General features: G+C 46.5%; 1 protein-coding gene across 3 annotated transcripts in view; it reads left to right on the top strand.

Moving 5' to 3' along the window:
• The first annotated feature begins 1,520 nt into the window (after positions 1-1,520).
• MAP2 (microtubule-associated protein 2) overlaps positions 1,521-23,027 on the top strand; it is a 73,058-nt gene continuing 51,551 nt past the window's right edge. For all 3 annotated transcript variants that reach the window (XM_009329656.1, XM_009329655.1, XM_009329654.1), the window contains exon 1: positions 1,521-1,782. In XM_009329656.1, coding sequence (XP_009327931.1) covers positions 1,521-1,782 — 262 coding nt within the window. The remainder of the gene's footprint in view (positions 1,783-23,027) is intronic.

Here is a 23,027-nt window from a genome sequence, read left to right as displayed (position 1 = left end):
CTTGGTGTCGTCTGCAAACTTACTGAGGGTGCACTCGATCCCCTCATCCAGATCATTGATAAAGATATTGAACAGAACTGGCCCCAGTACTGAGCCCTGGGGAACACCACTCGTGACCGGCCGCCAACTGGATTGAACTCCATTTACCACAACTCTCTGGGCCCGGCCGTCCAGCCAGTTTTTGACCCAGCGCAGAGTACACCTGTCTAAACCGTGAACCGCCAGCTTCTCCAGGAGAATGCTGTGGGAGACGGTGTCAAAGGCCTTACTGAAGTCCAGGTAGACCACATCCACAGCCTTTCCCTTGTCCACTAGGCGGGTCACAAAACCAACCGGGTTGGTTGGTTTTTGTTAAATGTCTGCAGAATATATGCACCATCCAGTTTTGTGCCTTCTTTTCTAAACTGTTCAGACTCTGTGATACGTCGCTGGTTGACTGCGTTCAGCTGATTTCTTTTAGGTGGTTTGTTTTTTTTTTTCTCACAAGAGAAAAAAGGTGGCAAGTGCTTTTGGAAAAGGCCTGCTGTTTTTCACTTTGAAGTAGCTAGCTCAAGTCAAGCCTTTCTCTCATCCCCAGAGGTTACTTTATCATGGAAACACAGATTACGATATGTTGTTTTCCTAGGTTTACATATTGGGGAGCTACTACTACATTTTTTTGTGAGGAGTAGCCAAAGCTTGTGCAGTGGCTTCTTTTCCTGGCTTTGACAAATGCGAGCTAATTAACAGGAATGAAATATGTGTGAAGTAGCAAATAATGATTAGTTTTGTTTATGTATAAATACTGATAGTCATAAAAGAATGCAAATGCTTGTGTGGGAAACAACTGTTCCCCATAGGCTGTTTTGGACAAAAGGGAACGAGTGTGAATGTTCACAAAACAGCAAGTAAGAGTGAATATAGACAGAGTCAAATAGCACATATGTTCGGGAACGCAGTGAATGTTCTCAAACGTGGTTTCTGTCGTGGCTAGCAGCAGATTGCATGTGCCTCAGAGGACACATCGCCCTGCAGTTCTGTGCCGGAAGAGCACCTGCTCTTTGCAGCTGCAATGAAAATTGCAGTAGCAGCTTCACTTCTTTTAACAGTTATGGCATTCTTCCCTTTATCACCCCGGGAAGATGTTGCATTACGATGACCGATTCACTTCTTGTTAAATGAGTCGACATTTAACTGTAATTAATGAGTTAAAATCAGATTAACGAAAGGGCAGCCCTCAAGAAACTGGTGCTAATAATTGCAAGGCATATGGGAGGCAGGGAGGACTTGACCCATAATTTTTACCGCTTGTGGTTTGTTTTGGTTTTAAAGCAGTTCACTCACACCCAGGACAGACAAGCAGAGACACTTCTGCATTTAAACTCTCTCATGTGCCAGATGTGAGTTTCCCTGGCAGCGCTGCTGGTAACGTGCCTGTGCTGTGCCCAGTCACTGCCTGCCGGCCAGGGGCATGGTCACCTGCTTGGAGCTGATCTCTCCTGCTAATGTCGTTACAGGCCGAGTGGTGAAGGCAAGAAAACATGGCGGAGGATAGGAAAGACGAAGCCAAGGCACCACACTGGACTTCAGGTCAGCTAACAGAGGCTTCTTCACACCCACATTCACCTGAAATTAAGGAACAGGGTGGCGCAGGTGCTGGACTGGTCAGAAGTGCCAATGGATTTCCCTACCAAGAGGATGAGGAGCCAGGGCTGGGCGGCCACGAGCAGCCAGGGACGTACGCTCCGACCAAAGAGAATGGGATCAACGGAGAGCTGTCGGCAGGGGACAGAGAGACCGCAGGTAATGCACCTTGATGCCCTGCCACAAAACATGGGGCTCTGCAGACCACTGGATGATGTTTCTCCAAGGGGAAATGTTAGCTGGAGCCAAGCGTGCCCCGGGGCACGGGGGAGCGGACATGAGGGAGCGTGTGCCTTGGAAGGGCACTAGCTCTTCACAGCAAGGGCTGCATCTTCATCTGGGTTTGCACAGCTTGCATCCTTACCCAGGATTCTGGGCAGTGCTCTGAGAAGACTTCAGGAAAGGCATGAAGGTGCCTTGTTGCCTCTTGGTAGATGGGACAGGGTCACCTCTCTGGGGACGAGAGAACAGGCTGGTGTAGAGCAGCCGCTCAGCTCCTCTGGGCTGGAAGGGAATAGGAGACCACTCAGCTGTTGTGCATGGATAGCTCATGTTGCTCTTGCGTGCATTTGCGTGTGCATGAAGGATGGCTTCTCCTGTTATTGCTCACAAGTAACGACACCTTGAAATCACCAACTGTTTGCAGAATAATGTGTTGCTCAATCTGACTGGGAATACCACAATTCAGCATCAGCATTTATTCACCCTTGCCCAGGCATATTTCACTGGATACTTACTGGGACTTTGTCTATATGTAAACTATGTTAGGATTTTAGGATTCAGCTTGTTTTTTGGGGAAAAAAAAAGTGTGACTGTGTCAAAATGAAATATGCAAAGCAAGTTTCCTGTTTTAGAAATAAATGCTAATTGTCTCTGTGCAGTGTTCCCACTTTAAACCCCAAATGCACAGTGCAAGAGGAATTTCTCTTGTACAGACACAACTGCCCTTGATGTATCCATCCATGCATGCTAAAGAGATCTTTCTAGCAACATTTGTTGGCTGTTGACAGCATTTGGAGATGCCATCCGTAATTTCTCAGCAGCTGGAGAATTTTAAGGCTCTTGGACCCTACAGTCGTTTCATAAGCAATTGTGCTGGAAATGGATCTCTCTGCTAAAAGTAAATGGGTTTAGGTTTTAAGAGTCTCTTCTTGTGGATAGCCAAAACCTGAAAGCCAAAGGTAAAAGAAATCCTGTGTAAGCATTCAGGTGAACACACTGTTGATGATTGTTTGGGGGGATGATAATAAGGTCTTGTCTCTGTGCTGTAACCCAACTTTGCGCTATGCTTAGCCAGCAAATAAGCAGGAGCAGATGTACAGGAATCACAGAGGTAAGATGCTGCAGTTCTTAGGGGTTGGCATGGGCCGTGGGACGACTGAGTGTGTTTCTCCTCTTTGCCACAGATTTTTCACACACTTGTGTACAAGTCCCACCCATACACATGGAGAAGTGGGAATAACTTTAGCGAATGAAGAGGAATTTCCTCTCCTTAGAAAGGGAGGAGAGAAATGCTCTTCTCAGGCTTTCTGAAGCTCAGGTTCTGAGCAGTTGTCAGTGTCTGAGAGAGACCTGAATGTTTAATTGAGGAGTTTGCAGCTGATGGGTGAGAGGAGGTGGGAACCCACTGCTGCTGATCAGCGGGCATTGTAGTAGTGTATTTTTATGTTGCTTTTTGAGGCAAGGGGTTAAACAGCAGAACAAGTGAAAATGAGGCAGTATAGTCTAGAGGAGGCAGTGGGACTGGGGTCATACACTTGCCAAGGGAACAAGACTGCTCTTGACCCAGGTGAAGTTCTCTTCAGTCACCACTTTGTGGCCTCATTTCCTCCTCCCCTGCTTTTTTCTCACTGTCTGCATAGATTGCGAGATCTCTGGTGTGTGGACTTACTGTTGATACATACAGTTTTTGTTTGGGAGTCTTAATATAGCTTATCTCGTGGCATCTTTGATTGTCCTTGAACACCGAAAAAGTCCCTAAAACTGCTTGCCTTCATGCATAAATTCCTAGCTCTCTGGAAACTTGTGCATTGCACATTCACACACTGGCTAAGCCCATATTTAATTAATGCAATGTAAACCATCTTAGGATACTTAAGATTTTTTTTTTAATCTTTTTTCTCTTTTTGAAGGAGAAATCTGTTGGCAACTTACTGTGGTGACAGAAAGGGACCGAGGCGTGTGTTGCAATTTTACACTAGTATTTACTAGCTGGATGTGCTTAATGCATTGTGAAGCAGGAAGTTTAGAGGTGGATTTTTGGTGTTTGATTCAGAGTTTGATCTTGAAATCAGGATTGCCATTCGCCACCAAATTCAGTCATCTTTGCTGTGTTTGTCTGCTTGTAAATTTTAACTGCAGTAGGGTGTTGTAGCAGGTAGGGTTTTTAAATGCCACTCTGATACACATAATTACCAATAATGTGACTTGATTAATCATTTGTAGTAGCTTACCAACTCCAAACAGCTGAGCAGAAAATGCACAGGAAGCCAAGGTCAACCGAGATAATTAAGCCAAACTGTGGGTTTGCGTGGATTTACAGGGATTTTATTTTCCCTGGTGCAAGTCCAGCACCATAATCTAGGAGAATCTCTGACTTCTCAGCCTTCATGTCGGAGTCCGTAAATCCCCAGCAACTGCAACAACCAGCTCATCCACAGTGGAGCGCTAGTATAAACAGGGCATTTCCCAGGCAGCCGCCCATCGCCCCATCCCTGCTGATGAGAGCTCAGTTACATTTTGAGGTGTTTCACCTAAGGAAGCTCTCCAGCACCTGACTGTCCCAGGAGCTGGGATTTAGTCATGAAATGGGCCTCTCCTAGGGAGAGGTATTCTGCAGCAGTGCAGTAGTCCCTTCGGGGCACAGCAAAGCAGCAGGGCACCCATTTGCAGGGCTCGTGCTGTAAAATCTCAGGACTGTGTGTTAAGGGGAAGGTTAGAGTCAGACCACCAGGGCAAAGGCACCTTATGCCAACCTTATGCAGAGGCGAGGGGTGGTAATGGGGGAGGAAATAACAGTTCTTGCCAAAACACATCCAATCCATCACTACAAGTGACATTTTTAGGTTTGCACAGTTAAAATTTGCCTTCCTGTATATATGTGTGTCTCTCTCTCTTGGCGTCTGTCTAAGAGTTATTGAGTCTGACCTCAATTTTGGAATTCTCTGAATCTGGCTGTTGTGTTGCCTTTGATTGATCTGTCTTGGTATCGTGCTGGTAATGGCTGCATTATGGAGACACATCAATGCCCTCCTTTCAAATGGACTGATGGGAACGTGGAAGAGTGCACAGTTCTGTGGACTGGGCAGCCTCAGGGCCTGATCCGCCATCCACTGAAGTCAAAGGCAAATACATGTGAGAGAATAGGCCGCGTTTTTTGGCATAGCCCATAGGAAGCTGTTATGGATGTGATACAAGTAAGGGCCGTAAAGCAGCTATTCCTTTTTATATGTGTTTGTGTATATATGTATATATTTGTATACATACTTGGGCTGCCCCTGGCAGACCAGCTCAGCCCCGCTCCATCCTCAGCCCCATGCCTCTGCCAGCCACAAGTCCCATGCTGCTCCCAAGGAGCTCCTGAAGACACCTTGCCTTTGGGCGGTCTGCAGCACCCCACAGCCCAAGATCCACTGAGTTTCAATGTGCTCTCCCTGATCCATGCCTGTCCATGTTCTTTCTCACCTGCACACACACACAGCATCTTTGGTGAGGATTTTGGAAGTACTAAGAGGGGAGGATGACACCTGTAGCTGTTGTCAAGCCAAACATTTTCACGTTACATGAGATATGTGCTGCAAAGGAGGCATGATAGTGTAATCTTAAGAAACTCACTCTGAAGTGGGCTGATGTGGAAAGCTTTGGATTGGACCCCATGGCAGAGCACAGGATGTGTTTGACTTATAATGAAATACGAGAGTGGCAGCCTTTTCTTTGCTTACTGAAAAGTCATGGTCAGCTAACTGGGAGGAAGCGCTGAGGAGCAGTACAGATGCGCTGCAGCATTCCCGGGAAACAGCAATTCAACACAATCTATTGTATTTGACTTGCAAGGAACATCAAGCTGCAAAGGTTTGTTTTTTTACACTTAAAATGCATTTATTTTTTTTTTTCAGTAATATAATGAGTAACCTGTCAAATTTATATAATTAGGGGTAAAAGTAGTTAGATGTATTGTGAAGCATCTTCTACAATATGTCTTTATGTACAGTGACTCAGCTGATTGAGTACTTTCTTCATTATATGCCAAATTCAGGTTTATAATCTGAGGGGGTTTGGATTACCCACACAGTTATTTGATGATTTATTTCTTTGACAGATGAAGGGAAAGCATTTCCTGAAATCCTGTTACCAGAGCCTCAGGACAGTGGCTCTGTCCTGGTGTCAGTCAATATTAAGGACAGTAACGCATCCTGCCAAAGTGACAAACAGAGCCCTTCATTAATTGGCATGGTACCCAAACCATGTGGGATGCAAAGAGACTGCCGGAAAATTGTAGCAGACTTCCTGACACAGCACAGTGGACTGACCGCAGGTTGAGCGCTCCTGCCTTGTTTTTCAGAGCCCTTGAGTCATAGGAAAGGTGGGTGAGAGGGAGCCCATGACAGATAAATGAGAGAGGCTGGGATTTGTAGCGGCTGGGGGGACCCACAGACTGGTATGTGTTAGTCTGTAAGTGGCACAGAAAGAGCGGGGAGCCCTAGACCTGTGAAGAGGAATGAAGAAGTGACAGCATTGAGCTGAGGAGTGAGTGAGGGGCCAAGGAAGGGTGGGGGAGCAGACCCAGCAGCAGGAGAGTGAGGAGAGGTGAAGGGCCGAGAGCTGGTGAGATGAAAGCTGTGAGGGAGCAAAGCAGGGGCGGGAAGTGGCAGGGGAAGAAGGAAAAATTGAAGATAAGGTAAGGACAATAGAAAGAGGTTCAGTTCTATCTGTTCATCCAAAGCCAACACAGCTTTTGCATGATGTCAGATATTACCCCAGAGAGGAGGGGATTCAGACAGTGGGAATAGCACAGTCTGCAGGGAACAACCAAGGAGAAAAGTGGCAAAGGGCAATTCATGTTACAGCCCTGAATGTAATTTATCCTAATTCAGCCATTTGTTTTAGGCTTTGTTCAGCCAGACTAAATGGGCATCTGCAACAAATCTATTCCTGTGACTAGCTACTCAGCATATTTAAATAAGCTGCAGGGAACGTCAGCCTGAAAGACTGCCCAATCATGGCCAGTAAATACTTGAGCAGAGGTGGGGAGTCCCTTTAGGTTGGTTATGCAAAAAAGCCGTGGTGAAGATAGGGTTAGTGCTGGTTTCAGCCACCTGGCAGTGTGTCAAGGAAACAGTCTGTATCCCATTGTCTTTCCTAGCCTTGCCTTGTAGTAGCCACTTTCCAGGTAAAGAGGATCTTGTTCATGGCCCTCACCACCACTGTGCTGTTAGAAAATCACCATGATGCTTAGTTCTGCCAGCTCAGGGCGTTCAGCCCACGAGGGCTAGGACTGGAGCTGTGATGGTGGGTTGTGCGGGACCAGGATTGCAGCTCTGTGCAAGGGGTCACGACAGCCTCTCCAGGCTGAAACTGCACTGAGTCATCACTTGGTCCCATGCTGTGTTAATGGTTTTTCCCCCTCTAGTGACTTCTCATTTAATCTTCTTTTCCTTTGCATGTCTTTCTCTTTCTCTCCGTCTTGCCATACAAATGACAATACTTGGATGGCACTGCCAGTAAACATACAAACAGGCCTTTTGTACAGAGGACTTTTTAGTCTTTCTTTCCAACAGGACTGCTTTGTCAGAGCTTTCCTTTTCATTTGGCTGTTTGCACTGGCTGTCCTGCTACTGCGCAGGCCATCCTGGAGTTATCAGAGCCCCCCACAAGCTCCCTGAACGCCTGTTCCCCAAAGGTGCCTCTCAGCCTTTGTGTCAGATGTGCATTTTCAGCAAGCAGCGTGTCTCGAGCAACACAGACAAAATGCACAGAAGGATGCAAAATCAGTGACGTTCAAAGATGAATGTGATTGCTGTGTTTGTCCCGTTTCAGTTGTTTGCTTTACAAAGCTCGAAGAATGCATCTTACCATGTCATCGATGGCTCCCATGGGAAAGAAGCTGTTAATTAGGCATTTTGATCTCCCTCCTTTTGTCCAGGAAATGTGACAGTAATTACTGTGCACCATCATCTTTGCCAATTTAGATACAGGCAAACATACCAGACTTCTGAAACTTTACTTCTCTGTGTTAAGAGTAATACAAGTGTCATTTTGTGGGACACATTATTGGAACATTTTAGACATGTTCAAATTATATTGCTGAAGAGAGAATAGATGGAGGCAGCAGAATCTCTGGGGCGCTTGTAGAAAACATTTTTTTTTACCATTCTCTGTTAAGCTTGCTGTAGAGGTCCTCTCAGCTGTTCCTCTGCAGAGGACCAGGAATGCGGCCAGAGAAACTCCATCTTTTCCCATGCGTCTCCCACCCCCAGCTGTCTTCTCCCTGAAACTGAATATTCACTAACTGCTGCAGAGACCGGTCTCTGCAGGCTTTTCTGTGGCTCACACTGTCGGTCACTAAATCCAGTAAGACATCGCATTTTGTCCAACCCTAACCTCTCTGAGGGGATGGCTCTGTCCTCCCACCTCCTCTTGGGACTTCAGAAATCAGTCAGTTGGTGGTTGAAATGTATTGGTAGGAGCTGGAGGGTCTGGCACATTTTTGGGCAGTGCAAGCATGCAAAAATTATTGCCTGAAAGGGAGTGGGGAGAGATAACCCAGTGTGCAGGTGCCGTTGACTCCCATGGCTGGGAGTCAGACACGTGGAGTTCAGCCATCAGTCTCTTTTATCCCTAAAGCTCTTCTGAAAATCTCAGCATGTGGTTCAGTTTCACTTTTGAAAACTGTATCTCAAACCAGGTGCAGTAACACCATTAGAGTCAACTGCTGCCATGTCAGCGTTAAATCTGGCCAAGAGAAGGCATCAACCAGCCATTTTCTTTGGGCTCCCCGTTGGTGTTTTGATTCACTTTGGTGTTTTCTTGTTATGGTATGAGCATCGTAAGAGGGAATTGCATAAGCAGCTGTGGCTTCCTTAAGGAGTAAGAGCAAAATGCCTGTGAGTGTGTTGGCCTGGCAACCAGTGCTCACTTGGTGCCATCAGTGTTCCCAGAAAATGTAATCAGTAACAACCTCAGAGATGCAACACGGAGCAACGAGGCCAGGATATGGAGGAAATATCTTTCATAATGTGTTGTTCCAACCACACCAGTAATTCAGGCTATATGCCACGAGCGCTGTTTGTCAAAGGTGCCTTTTGAAAATGTCTGCAGCTGTTCTTCGGGGGCTGCTGTAGCCAGGATAGCTATTGCTGCTGCAGGATGAATATCCCCTCAAATACAGAACACATCCTGGGAGTTAAATTTTTGCTTTTGTCTCCCCTTTTTGTGGACAAAAATTTGCCCTTTGTCTGTTTGCCTCTGCCCTTCCTCCCCACCATCCATGTTTGCCTGCTCTGATGGGGGCTGTAAATCCTGACTTTGCTGTTTCTATGGGCCTGATCTCAACCCTCCAGCACTGACGTTAGCTGAGTGACTGGTGGGACAGCTGTGTCCAGAGGCCACATTCTAAATCGTGGCCTGTTGTGCTGGAGTCCTTTTCAGCATATTGTAGGAGACAGCTTGTGCTTTTATGAATTATGTAAAGTAGACAAGGCTTGTAAAAGCCAGGAGAAAAGGCAGACAGGTGTGAAGAGAGGTACCCCAGGTCATGCAGGAGGGCTGCAGCAGAGCCACGGGCAGGTGGCATGGCCCTGTGCAGGGCTGCGCGCTGCCCCTCTGCAGGCTCCTGCCTTCTGGGCTGGGCTTGGCTCAGCTCTGCCCCTTGCAGAGAGATGAAGGTGGAGCACTTCGATGGCTCTTCCCTGTCATGTCTGAAGGGAAGCCATCATGGTCTCCATCCCCAGGATGGCAGCATGAAGGACGTGCAGGAGCACTGGGCAATATTTGGCAGTGGGCAGTGGTCTTTGCGATTGCAGCTGGAAGGTGGTATCGCTGGGGACTGTGCCAGCATATAATCTTCCATTCCAGTTTTGATCTAAGAGCAGGAAGATTTGGAGGAAGGTTCATTGCCAAACAACAGAGCCTTGTTTTGCAGACACACAGCTGCTCTTGTTTCAGGCAGAGCTGCAATGGCATCTTCTCCAAAGTCACCTTGAAAGAGAAGCAGCAGGTTCTTAGCTGACAGCCTGGGACATGCTGGTGGGCATCGCCTGCCTCATTTCCTGGCCCCTCGCCCTGTGTGCAGGCAATTACCAGCTCTCAGGGTCTCAGACACTGTGGAGCAGAAGAGCCCAGAGCTGCGGTCATTAACCCGCTCACCCCCAGACTTTGCAAAACCCTTCCTCCCCTTTCCCCGTTATGGATGCTCATGTGTGTGGCTTGGTGCACTTTCCAGCCCTGGCTAACCACAGGTTAGCCCAGCACAAGGCACAGCTCCCTGCCGTCCCCAGGTGCTTCTGATGGAGGCAGGTCCTTCCAGCATGTGGGCTGGACAGCTGCCCTTCCACACTCGGCTGGGCGTGGGTTTAACATTGGGTGGAGAGGAGGTAGGTACCATCAGGTCACTTACAAAAATGAGAGTCGCACAAACTGTCTGCTGCTCCTGCAAGGAGTGCCAGGCGTTGCTGATTTCTTTTTTCCATGTTGCCATGCCAACACGTCCCTGCGCGGAGTGAAATCTCTTTTTAAGCTCTGCCGAGAGAAAGTATGTAGCCTGGGAGCTTATTTAGCATTCAGGAGTGCACAGCCTCTCTGTAACGGCTCTGAGCCACAGCCAGGCTGTCTGACAAAGGAAAGGAGGATTTAATTTTTTTCCCCTTTTCCTGTAGTGTTTGCTTCTCAAGGTTAAGGGAGACAGGATAGATGGGAAGAGAGACTGGGAGTGCTTTGCGGTGGGGACCTCACTCTGTTGTCCTCGCAGAGGCATGACTTTCATGGAAATGAAAAGGAAATACTGCTTTGGGGTGTATTTACAGTGCAAAATACATGAGAGAGAGAGAGAGAGATGCAAATTTCTTGGTTCGACTAACCCTGATGAGCTACTCTGTATTAAAATTGGAAAGCAAAGGCAATCTGGGTTTTCATTTGAGCGAAGAACTCAAAGGAAAGATTAGAAGGAAGCCAGGGACAAACCCCCTGTCTTTGTCTTCCCTGCTGTTTTAGTCTGTGAGGTTACAATATAGAGAAAGAAATCATCTCTTCTTGTGCTATAGTCAATCCTGAGTAAGGACAGCAAACCCTAACGTGTACTGGTGTTCTGGTTTGGGTTTTTCCGTTTTGTGGAGTCGCTACTGGTAGATTAACAGCTCACTTCAAATTAAATCCTTATAATGATCATTAATATAGGTTTGCTTGCCTTTGCCAGCTGAAGGGATGGAAATCAGCATAAAGCGGCTGGCATTAGCTGGCAGATGAGCACTGATGATCCAGTGCCTGTCCGTACCAGCTGTGAAAAGGTTGATGTGGAAGTTCAAAGGCGAGACTCAAAGTGAGAGGGCTATGTGCTGGGTTTGACTCTGTCATTTGTTCCTTGGGAGATGCTGAGCAAAACATTTATGTTTTCCTGTGCTGTTTCACAGACCAACTGCTGAGTGGAGTCAGTGGTGCTTGGAAAACCCATTCTGAGGTGATGGTTTAGAAATGTTGTTTTGGTTGGGTTTGGGGGTTTTGTTATTACTGAGGCATTCCTCATGACATGCAAAAAGTGCTGGAAACTTAAGGCACCCCAGCTGTGTACATTAGACCATGTGAGTGAACCCTTCTCCTGCATGTGGAAAATACCTGCTCAAAACTTTAATTTTAGTTGCATGCAGTATATGGAAAATAACTGTGAGATATCATTATCTCCAAGGCAGGGAAACCTGTTAGCTGCTTCCCAGAGAGTCATTTTCACTCAGGACTGAGTAGATTGAATATTTAATGGAAATCAGTTTCACTTGGAGGCACTATATACTTTGGGAGGGGAAAATAAACCCCAGGTGTTTCACTTTTTTGTTCCTATTTCTTTCCTTGAGACTAATTCATAGTGATATAGGATCACTTTGGTACAGCTCCCAGCTACCCATATAGCCTATGGCAGTTACGATAAAACTAATTTACAGTCTGATCCTCCATCCATGCAGCCTGTGCATCTGGCAAGACAGATACTTTAATAAAGAAGAACAGAAGTATCAGCTGCCAGTGCTGTGTAGATGTGGCAGTCTTGCTGATGTACCCAAACTGTTTTTATCCATAGCCTTGCGCCACATATGAGAGAAGGAAAAGGCTTCAGCTGTGACTGTTGCTTTTCACCCCAAATTCAGAGTGTGTGCCAAATCCAGGGTAACGCAGCCTGCACAGGTGGTTTATGAGCTGTAAAGGGAACTAATCCTTAGCTGTTCCTGTCCATGAGTTGCTTTCGCTTTCCTTTCACTGTCATCCTTTCTCTCTATTTAAGAATATATTGTCCTTCTAAACAATTGCTCTGCCAGCTCTTCCTTCTTTTCCCACTTATGTTGCCTCTGGCTCTTTTTTTTTTCTTTCTTGTTCTCTCTATGTACTCTCACCTTTGTCCCAGTCATTCAGTGTAGCTCCTCTGTGACCTTCAATTTCCACAGCCGCTTCTCATTTTCTGTACACTTGAGAGCCTTTGGATGCAGACCTCTCCCGGTGGCTGCAGTGACCCAAACCCTGGTCTCAGCTCTCCCCATAGCACCCAGATGGTCCCCTATCACCATGGCTGCAGAAGCTTGCAGGTGTTTAAGTGCCCAGAGAAGACAGGTCTGTCAGAAAAAGTGCAAGAGGTAGTTCAGAAGGTGCACTGAGGGCTTTTACATGCATCTCTCGCACCTTCCTTCTGCAGAGTAGGTGCACATTTCTCTTTCCTAAACACTCCACACACCTAGAGGTGTGGGCCAGTAGTCTCCAAGGGTGGGCAGGCAGTGGATGGGAGCAGGTCATGTGAGCGATCAGGGATGAGTCCCGGTCAGAGGTGGTGACCTGGCAGAGACGAGACTCCCTTCCACTGGGGCAGTGCCAGAACAGAGCGGGAGAGATGGCAGAACTGCTGAGCGGGGCTGAGAACTGCTCTGAAAATCCACCCATGTCATGACCTCTGCGGGACTTAGTTAATTTGTATGTGACATGGGGCCTGTTCTGCTCCGCCTGTCTGTGGGAACACTCACACACTCATTTTTAAGTACACAACACCGTTCCTCACAGTTGGCAGGAGAAAGATATCTGGCTTGGTAGAGGCATGGGGCAAGGCTGGGAAGCAGAGCTGGGAAAAGATTAGCCGTGCAGCTGTTGCTGCATTGCACAGCTAACTGGTTAAGCAGGGTTGGGCTGGCAGCGTGTGAGCCCTAGGGTGAACAGGGCACAGTAGTGCTGCATTTTATGTGTCACCGTATCCCCAGATGGGATGAACCAAAATTCCATTGCATTGACAGAATGATTTTCAGTCCTTCTGACCAGGCACGACTAGAAATCCCACACAACGTGAGCACAGGTTAATATTATTTTTTAATTTAAATTCAGCAGAGTTCATGTAGCATACTTTGAATTCTTTTGTAAAAAGATCACAGGAAACACTGTAAAAAGTGTTTAAAATCAGCCCAAAAGGAGCTAAAATTGAACTTTAAGGGACATGTCACTGCCTGCTGTAGGTGGCTGAAGCTCCATTGACTTCTATGGGCTGTTCTCCCATTTATATTAAAAGAGAATTAGTTCTTGAAAGTCTGTTTATTTAAAATCTTAACATGTACTGAAGTTCAAAACAAATATTGATGTAGAAGCGAGTTACCCGTTACGTGTATTTACTCACACTCAAAGGATTAAGTATCCGGTTCTTTGTTTTGAAGCCAAAGTGGTTTCTTCTGTGTAAGTCCTAAGGACTCCATGTTTTAAAGAAAGATAGATATAGCTGCTTCGTCATGCAAGTGATGTTTTTGGATGATACCAAGTCCTAGGAAAGGCAGTGGGACCTCACTGCATTGCCCTGGCTGAGGGTCTGGTGTTGTCTGCTTCAATATTGCATGTTAGCTGTAAATTGTGTTGCCAATGCATCACACAAACCAGAACTGATTAGCTTTTCCCACCTCTGACTTGGCTGGGAAATGCTGACAGTAGTAAATATTTTGTTCCAGGCAGTAGGCTTAAGAAGATACGACGCAGGGGGATGCCCAGGGAGCAAGTATTTGCAGTAATGAGGGCTCATTTTTAAAGCATTGCTTTATTATACTGACATTTGTATGACTCTTTTAACAAACTTTCATATTTCAAGGTGGCAGGGGGGTGGGACGACTCATCCCTTGGTGTTTCGTTTTACAGCTGCTAGACAGTGTGGCAGAGGCCTCTGCCTAATGAACGTGCACCAGGGTGTGCTGGGGAGCCAGAGGAGAGGGCTTCCTGGAGCTTTCTGAATTGCTCCTGGCTCCTAGCACGAGTCACTTTGGATTTTGCCACTTGTGCGCCTTGAGATTTGGACTATCTGTCCAACTGTCTCGCTGAAGAAGGTGATCAGGAAAATGCAGTCAGGGCAGCGGAGGTGAAGTACATGCAGAATGTGTGGAAGCAGTCCAAGGATGGGCAGCCCGAGCCCTGGGCCGCTGCTTCCCCGAACGCTGCAGAGCAGCCAGGGGGGTACGGGAAAGCCACCCTCCAGCTTCCTGTCTGTACTGACACAGCTCAGCTGCAGCCAGGACACCAGTTTTGCACCAGATTTACTCTGCTATAAAGCAGATATGTTAAGGGGCTGGATAACGGTGATTCAGGTTTACAATCTTGAGTTTAAGGAGAAGGTCGGAGGAGCTGTTGAATACCTGAAGTATCCCAAAACACGGAGGCATAAGTCATTTGCTGTGGGGCTCACCAGGGTGTGAAGCTGCTGTGTCAGGTATCCAGCTGTAGATCCCCTGTACATGTGCTTCTCACATAGTCAGTGCAATACACCTTTCCCCAAAGGTAGTCTGAGTGTTCGTTTGGGGTTCAATGCATTAAACAGTCAAAGCTCTTTCTTTCCCAAAACACAAGCCTTTTCTGACCTGTTCAGTTGGTTAGCTGGTAAATCCTGGTGATTAATTTAATCTGTCACTATGCTCATTGATGCTACAGTAGCTTAAAGTCAACGAGTTTATTAGGGAAATGATACTTGTCAGTTGTGTTGTGGTTTCATTTAATTTAAAAGCTGATGTTCCCATTATTTGCCTTCGTATCTGTTGTGGTTTAACCCCAGTCAGCAACTAAGTACCACACAGCTGCTCGCTCACCCCCGCCCTCCACCTCCGGTGGATCGGGGAGAGAATTGGGGGGAAAAAAGTAAAACCTGTGGGTTGAGATAAAAACAGTTTAATAGGACAGCAAAGGAAGAGAAAATAATAATGATAATAATGATAAAAGAATATACAAAACAAGAGATGCACAATGCATTTGCTCACTATCTGCCGACTGATGCCCAGTGAGTCCCCGAGCAGTGGTCACCCCCTGGGCCAACTCCCCCCAGTTTATATACTGAGCATGATGTCACATGGTATGGAATATCCCTTTGGCCAGTTTGGGTCAGCTGTCCTGGCTATACTCCCTCCCAGCTTCTTGTGTACCTCCTCATTGGGCAGAGTATGGGAAGCTGAAAAGTCCTTGACTTAGTATAAACACTGCTTAGCAACAACTAAAACGTCAGTGTGGTATCACATTATTCTCATCCTAAATCCGAAACACAGCACTATACCAACTAGGAAGAAAATTAACTCTAACCCAACCAAAACCAGGACAATATCTTCTGCCAATGACTGTTGATATTGCCAACATCCAGATCAAGGACCTACTTACAGCAAAATATTTACACTCACGAAAGCCATTTGAGAGCAAATATTTCAATTCTGTAAAGCTATGTTACTGCTTTTTTCTTCAATGGCAAGCACTAATCTGTTGACATTATTCGGGTTTTATATAGCTTATTCGTACTGCTTTGATTGCTGCTGTGCATTTCTCTTTTAAGCCGAGTGCAAAAGGCAGTACTTCGAGTTGTCATGATCCCAGTGATAACGTCCAAGATGCATCTTTGGTTTTTCCATCAGAAATGTCACTGGGTGAAGCCCAGGTCTTTTTACCCCAGTGTTTCAGCAGTCTTGACTGAAACAGAAGTCATCCACTAGCTTCCAGGAGAGCTGAGCATGAATTCAGGACCTGTCCTTAGGGGACTGGCTAATGCCTCTAAACAAATCAAATAGCTATTTGGTTTGTAGTCCTGCTGCACTCAGAATTGCAGTACCCCGGGGGGAGGAAAAATCCATAGGTCCTGTTTGCTTTTCAAATTGTCAAAGATCGCAAGTAGCCACTTTGTACCTTTCCTTTCTGCAGGAATATATTTGGGATATTTTGCCTCCCTAAGTAGTGCAGGTTGCTCCGTGCTTTTGTTGTTGACTCGATTCCGCTGTGCCAACAATTAGTGGTGGTTACCTTGGAAACTGCTCTGCACCCCACTGGGGATTTTGACAGGCACATTTTGACTGAAATTGCTTTGTTTTCCCAATTCTGCAAGCACACATGTAGCTAATCCTTTTGCTGTGCTCTGCCTGTATTCCTTCCCTAAAATATAGCAAAATTAATGAAACATATTATTTTATCCTTTCCATCTGTTTGCCTCTCTCTTTATCCCTGTTTTAGCCTCAGTGCTCCAGGAGCGTTAATTACCCTTTGCTGTAACCAAGCTCACTGTTAATTTTCTTGGTAGGTGTCTGAGGGGTGACGTTGTGAATACATGTGAAGTTTTGACACAATTTTCAGTCTCCTCCTTTCCGTCCCTCCTTCCTATCATCCCTTTCCTTAGGTTTTCTCCTGGAGCATTTGTTGTGCCGTGCGATTCCAGCACATTGAGCTTTGTTTATGCCTTAAACAAGTTCTGCTTTACAGAGACCAGATGGTTTCTTCCATGGCTACGGCAAACTTAATATCCGCTGCCACCGTAGCGGTATCAGATAGAGCTGTTGCTAGAAAGAGCGAGGGGTGATGCTGCTCCAATCTGGGAAGAGTGTCCCAGTGAAATTGTGGGGACATGAAATGCTTTTTAGGAGGAGCTGTCCCTGTTGCTGTGAAATGGGTGTGCTCAAGTGGGAAGAAGTGATAGATAGGTGGGCTGGGTGAACTGGCTGAATGGCAGTAATGAAACACAGGTGACTACAGTCGGGCAAGGAGAAGAAGAGCTGGGGAGACAAACTCTGGTCCGACCGGGGCAACTCTGGCCTGAGAAATCACGGATGCTGTTATGTGAGCTGATGAGCCGGCCGTTCCCCGGGGAGAGCTGTATCAGCCCCGGTTCCTCTGCCGGCAGCCCCTGCCAGCAGGATCCCTGCAGCAGTGCCGGGGCACATACCTGTGAGGCAGGAAGATGCCATGAGTCCTGCCCATAGGAAGTTTCTTCTGTCAAAAACAATCCTCAGAATAATAATACAGCATTGCATAGAGGGGTAGGAGGGAGAGAGAAGAAGATAAAAGGTACTGCTGAGTAAGGGCTGTCAGAGGCAAATATCTGAGCCTGAGCAGTTTCATCTAGGAAGTGGTGTTCATAGCAAACTCAGCTCCTCAACAGATTGAGCCTGAGGTTATGGTAGGTTGGAAGAGAAAGAGAAGAAGTGCCTGAGGCTGAAGGAAAGCCATTAAAAAGGGCACAAAGGGAGCAGACACCACACATCACTGCAGACGTGTCACGGATCTAATTTTTGCTCTTGCCTTTATAGTTGCCAATTATTTCTAACAGTTTTCTGGAAATATTTGGTGAAAGCTCAGACACCTTTTTTAAAGACTCCTGCCATCATTCGTCCATCTGTCTCTGGGGCCAGTAAACCTGTCTGTTGAAAGACTTAATGGACCGGAAAGGTTCCCTGGGAAATGAAAGTACTGTAGGTTATGGATTCAGGTGCCAGTGGAGACATCTGCTGTCCATTGACAACTGCAGCAGCATCAATAAGAAATGAAGGAGGGCTTTGACACAACATCTTGGCCTTCTACAGGGTCTGATCCCTGATCTTTGGCTCTGCTGTAGCCATGCTTTGGCACGTAACCTTGCTTAATGGCCCCTGGTTGAGTCTCTTGTCAGTGAGGGAGGCTCTCTCAGGTGTCTGGAGGGAGTGTCTGGATGATACCTACTGCAGTTTAAACATTGGTGCCAGAGCAAGCCCGGGTGGGGATTGGGCAGCTGTTGTGCCCTTGGGTGTGCTTATGAGGAGGGCAGCAGCTTTTGGAGGCACCAGGCCTTCTAAACCCAGCAAAGAGGAAAGGCTGCGGCTCCCCATACCATCAGCAGCTGGTTCAGCATCTCCTGTTCATCCCGGTTTGTGTCCCTCAGTTATCTGTGGGGCAGGGAGACTCCCGATGTCTCGATCTGGCATGCTGGGGGCTGGGGGCTGTCATACTTTATAGCAGAATCATGCTGGCTTCCAAGACCAGGAGCAGAGAGTGCGTACTGGTTTGAGTTTTAACTTTGGTTTAAATTAGCATAGTGCCCAAGACAGATGCCAGCCCTCTCAGCAGGGCACAGTGCTCTGTTACTGCCAGAGAGCAGCCGCGGCACTAGTAGCAACTGGGCAGACTTGACCTGACAGCCCTGTCGGACCTTGGTCTGAAGTGACAACCTTTAAGGGAGCGGCAGAATTACTGTCCCTGTGTTAGCTCCTGGCCTCTCGGCTCAGCCTGCTCGTTGTCAGGGGGCTTTTGAAAGCTCTTGCTGAGGATCTTTCACAATGTCTCCTCTCCGTTATGGACATCACATTCAAGGACCACCTGTACTTTTGGGTGCCACATTCCCTGAAATCAAACTGGGAGACTCAGTCTGCGTCCTGTATCATGAACAACTGACATCTTGGTAAAAAGGAGCAGCGTTTGACTGTCTGCAAAATGCAAAGGAAAGCCACGTTGCCATTCTTCGTTGTGCTGGAGTCTTATGTGAAGCCAAGGTCCTTGTTGCCTTTAAGAAACACATATTTGGTGTTGTCATTTGTTAGTGCCATTTTTGTGGCACCAAGTAGAGTCAGAGAATGTCTATGTGCTTAAAGAGAGGGAAAAGAAATCTCTACAAGCAAATCTCTAATGAATCCAGAGCTTTTAGGCTGTGAAGAATTTGCCTGGCATCCAGGCTGGCTAACTCTCCTTTTTCTTTTTTTGTTCTTTATCATTAGGCTTCCTTGAACTTTAACTGAACCATAAGGAAACTATGAAGACTCTCAATAGCTGCCCTGTGAGGATTTGACTTACCCATTGGATCTGCTATTTATAGTGTCCATTAGTACAAAAATGTCCTTTTGCAGCAGTCATGTATAGCAAAAGCACTGCTCTTCTGGCGAACTGCCTGTGCCTCCTGTGTCACCCAAAATATCCATCAACAGAGTGTTCAGAAGTGAGCCTTTCTTGATTAAAAAAACCCGGTCAAACAAACAAAAAAAAACCCCAAACCCAGAGGCCATTTGTATTTTTATTTACTTATTTTGCATAGCCTGAAATTAAAATTTCTGTTTTTCAGGAGGCAACGTTTCACCCCCAGCCATGTCTCCCTGCGGAACATAATCTTTGTCCCAAGCAAATTAAATCAGGAAGAGAGCTGAGAGGATGGGAACTGTCTTCCAGCCTTGGAGAGCCCATTTGTACCCCAGAACCAGGCTGGATGTGAACAAGTATAAATTCTGTAACAAAGGAGACCATTTTTACTAGGGATTTGTCTTACCTTGCTGGGAGGAGGCTTGCAGTAGCTTGGGTGATGGAGAGCAGGTGACCGAGTGGGTTTCCTTTGGATATGCTCCAGGGTACTAAATCTGGTGTACATTTGCATATTCTATATCTGCAAAATTAATTGGAGCCTTTTCTTAAAATTTTCATGTGAAAATAAGCTTAAACAATTGATTCTCCTAACAGTCTTCCTAATTGAGTCTTGATTTGTTCATCTGAGCTAACAGTACAGACTTGATGATGTTACTTTTGTCAGTAGTGTTGTGATTAGTAGATTCATGGAAATTTTGACAGAAGGGTCACATGTTACATCCTCCAGGTGTAAAGTGGTGGTGGCGGTTGGCGTGGGGTCTTCTGGAGCCATGGTATTCTGCGAAGCTCTGTGCCATTCTCCATGCTCACTAAAGCTGTCGGGTTGATGCTCTTTCCTGTTCTGAAAGAGAAGAATCTGAACAGGGATATACCAAGTATCAAAGGACGCTTTATGGAAGAGTGGCTTGTTTTCTACCTGTGTATCTTACCCATGCAAGGTGCTGCAGCACGCCGGCTGCATGGTGCGGCGTGGGAGAGGGCACCACGTGTCTGCAGGAAGAGGATGGGCCAAGCCACAGGTTCATTCTCCCAGTTTTCTTTGCTGTCACTTGTGCTTTGCAGTCTACGTGTACCTCACAACACAGGGAATTGTCAGGACCTGTAATGATTCCAAGGGACCCTTTCTGTCCAGACCACTGCTCTGCAACAGCAGCACCACTTGACAGTCTGGGAGGGTCTGGGAGGTATCTGTTCCATGTTTTTAACGAGAGGAAGGAACCAAGAAGTGCTGAGAAGAACCCCTAGCGTCCAACAGGTGTGGAAGCAGGAGAAATTCGAAAAGCCCCAAAATGAGGTGCAGGCCCCTGAAAGGCAGGGCTTTAAATCAATATCCCTGTTCTTTGGTCCATAGGACTAGCTGCATGCATGACTTGATTTATGGGGTTATAGTGCTTGATCTACTTAACAACAAAGGGGATTTTGATCTCATACTAGGGGCATGTTGTTGAATAGAGTGACGGAGAACTAGAGCTGCTGTGTGCAATCTCATGCTAATACAGGCATCTATATCATATGTAGTCCCTTTCGTAAATGTATTGAGCTCCATCTCAAAACTGGTTGAGTTGTTTCCTATGTGGAAAGCTGCCAGAACTTCACACCCCTGACAGTAGGAAAGCAACATCTTCAGGTTTCTAGTTTGAATTTATCCTTGGCGAGTTTATACTCATGTATTCTTGGGCTAACAGTTTTTTAAATCAGCTTATTTTTTTCGTTGCTTGGTAGTTGCTCTGACATCCTCATCCATCTACTCTTACTATTAGCTGCAGCCAATAAAACTGTTGCAGTCACTGCCCTGCTGGCAACCAGTCAGGGGGGAAGTGAATTGTAAGATTTAAATACCAACAATTATGAATGTTCTTTGCCAGTGGGTGGGTTTTTTTAATATCTCATTACATAGTTTGTGCAAAAGAGAGATTAACGTAGCACTTTGTTTTTAGACAAACATGACTGTGAAAGTCAAGTAACTCATATCTATGCTTTTTGGGAGAAAAAAATCAGCTTTTCTAAAGGACAAACAAAGAGGAATAACTTTACATTAAAAGTACAAAGGAATTCTGTAAGAGTACTAACTGTGAGAAGAAATAATCATTATTAATCTAATGGACAGCATCCCTTGTTAGGGTGGTTGCTGTAAAGTTACATGTAGGGCATTGATTTAAATATACTTCCCCTTCCCAGCCAGTCCTCGCCTGAAGGACATAGTAATGGGTGAGCAGAGAGCTTTTATTTCTGCCCTCGGGATCGTGATTAATGGGGGCTGTGCGAGAGTCTCCTGGCAGGAGCAGGGTGTATTGCAGTCTGTCATTAGAAACCTCTGTCTCCATGTGAGGGGTGGAGCAGCACTGAAATTCTTGCTCTGTTTTCAGGTGTGTGTCCAGCTGTGCAGCTGGTGGGCCTGCAGCCATGCAGCTTGTTGACTTCCCTAGGGCTCAGCTCCGTGTCGGGTCCCGGCACCCTGTGTTTGAAACAACTCTCAGCCAGCACTCAGAAATAGCTGGAGTGTGAAGGGGTTTATTTCCGCTGAGTTTGGCTGTGAGAGGGAGGAATATGCCGATTAATGAGTAAGGGAGAGTGGGCTAATACACAGATAAGAAAACGAAACCCTTTTTCTCTGAATTCTTTTGTAGATGGTTCTGCTGGACCAACCCTTAAGTCCTTGATTTGCTAGACCAAAGGTGCCTGAACTTCCCTTAGGGCAGGAAACCTCTCTGGTTACTTCCATATGCAGTTGTGTGCCCGATGATATTTCACTGCACCTTTGAGTGGGTCTAGAGTCGAGATGAGATACAATTTCTCACTTTGGAAGTATTTACTCCCTGAGTGGTCCCACTGCTGTCCTCCCTTCACTCACCAGAGCACGTGGTTCCTCAGCCCCTCTTGGGCATGCCACACATTGAGGGCAGTGGGGAAGAGCGAAGCATGGGTCCTGTGGCACCTGGGTCTGTCAAGCATGCAATGTCTCAGCCGGCTCCACGCGAGTCCTCCTTCCCTGTGCCGAGCACAGCAAGAGCAAACAGCTGGGAGTCAAGCCTGTGTCTGAGACCAGGGCCTGAGCCCATCCCACCAAACAAATGTTATCTTCTGCAATCCCTGTGCGTGATATTCAGACCTACTGTTTAAATAAAGCTTTGTGTTGCAGTCTTAACAGGGGTGAGGAGGACAAAGTATGCATTTTAATCATACAGAAATGTTATTTGGCCCTTCTTTTTCAAGTCCCTCATCAGCATAGATGTCTGTCTGGGAAGTGCCTTTAATGTATACTAACGGTGTGCTGGTGAGGAGGAAGTATCATCCAAAGTGCATGTAAGAAGGCAGCTAACTCCATATATTAAATGTCAAGAAATCCCATTACTCAGCTGGCCATTCTACCCCGTTTGCAAAACAGTACCTGCAAAAACATTTCTAGACATTTAATAAATGATCATCTTAAAATTTTGCAGTTGATGCACATTGTCCCTAACAGAAAGAGCATTTAATAATGATGCTTTGTGCATCTTACTGTAAAGGCTGGGGTCCTGGTTTTTATAAATACTCAGCAATTTCCACTAAGATCTTTGGAATATCTAGTCCTTCTATTTTATTTTTAATGACTTCAGTAAAGCCTTTGACACCGTCTCCCACAGCATTCTCCTAGAGAAGCTGGCGGCTCACGGCTTAGACAGGTGTACTCTGCGCTGGGTCAAAAACTGGCTGGACAGCCTGGCCCAGAGAGTTGTGTTGAATGGAGTTCAATCCAGTTGGCGGCCGGTCACGAGCGGTGTTCCCCAGGGCTCAGTTTTGGGGCCGGTCTTGTTCAATATCTTTATCAATGATCTGGATGAGGGGATTGAGTGCACCCTCAGTAAGTTTGCAGACAACACCAAGTTGGGCGGGAGTGTTGATCTGCTCGAGGGTAGGAAGGCTCTGCAGAGGGACCTGGACAGGCTGGATCAATGGGCCGAGGCCAACTGTATGAGATTCAACAAGGCCAAGTGCCGGATCCTGCACTTTGGCCACAACAACCCCATGCAGCGCTACAGGCTTGGGGAAGAGTGGCTGGAAAGCTGCCTGGCGGAAAAGGACCTGGGGGTGCTGGT

The sequence above is a fragment of the Pygoscelis adeliae genome, unplaced genomic scaffold, assembly GCF_000699105.1.
Source record: "Pygoscelis adeliae isolate BGI_AS28 unplaced genomic scaffold, ASM69910v1 Scaffold7, whole genome shotgun sequence".
Taxonomy (NCBI): Eukaryota; Metazoa; Chordata; class Aves; order Sphenisciformes; family Spheniscidae; genus Pygoscelis; species Pygoscelis adeliae.
Note: the sequence above shows the minus strand (reverse complement) of the source record. Positions and strands in the feature narration are given on the sequence as shown.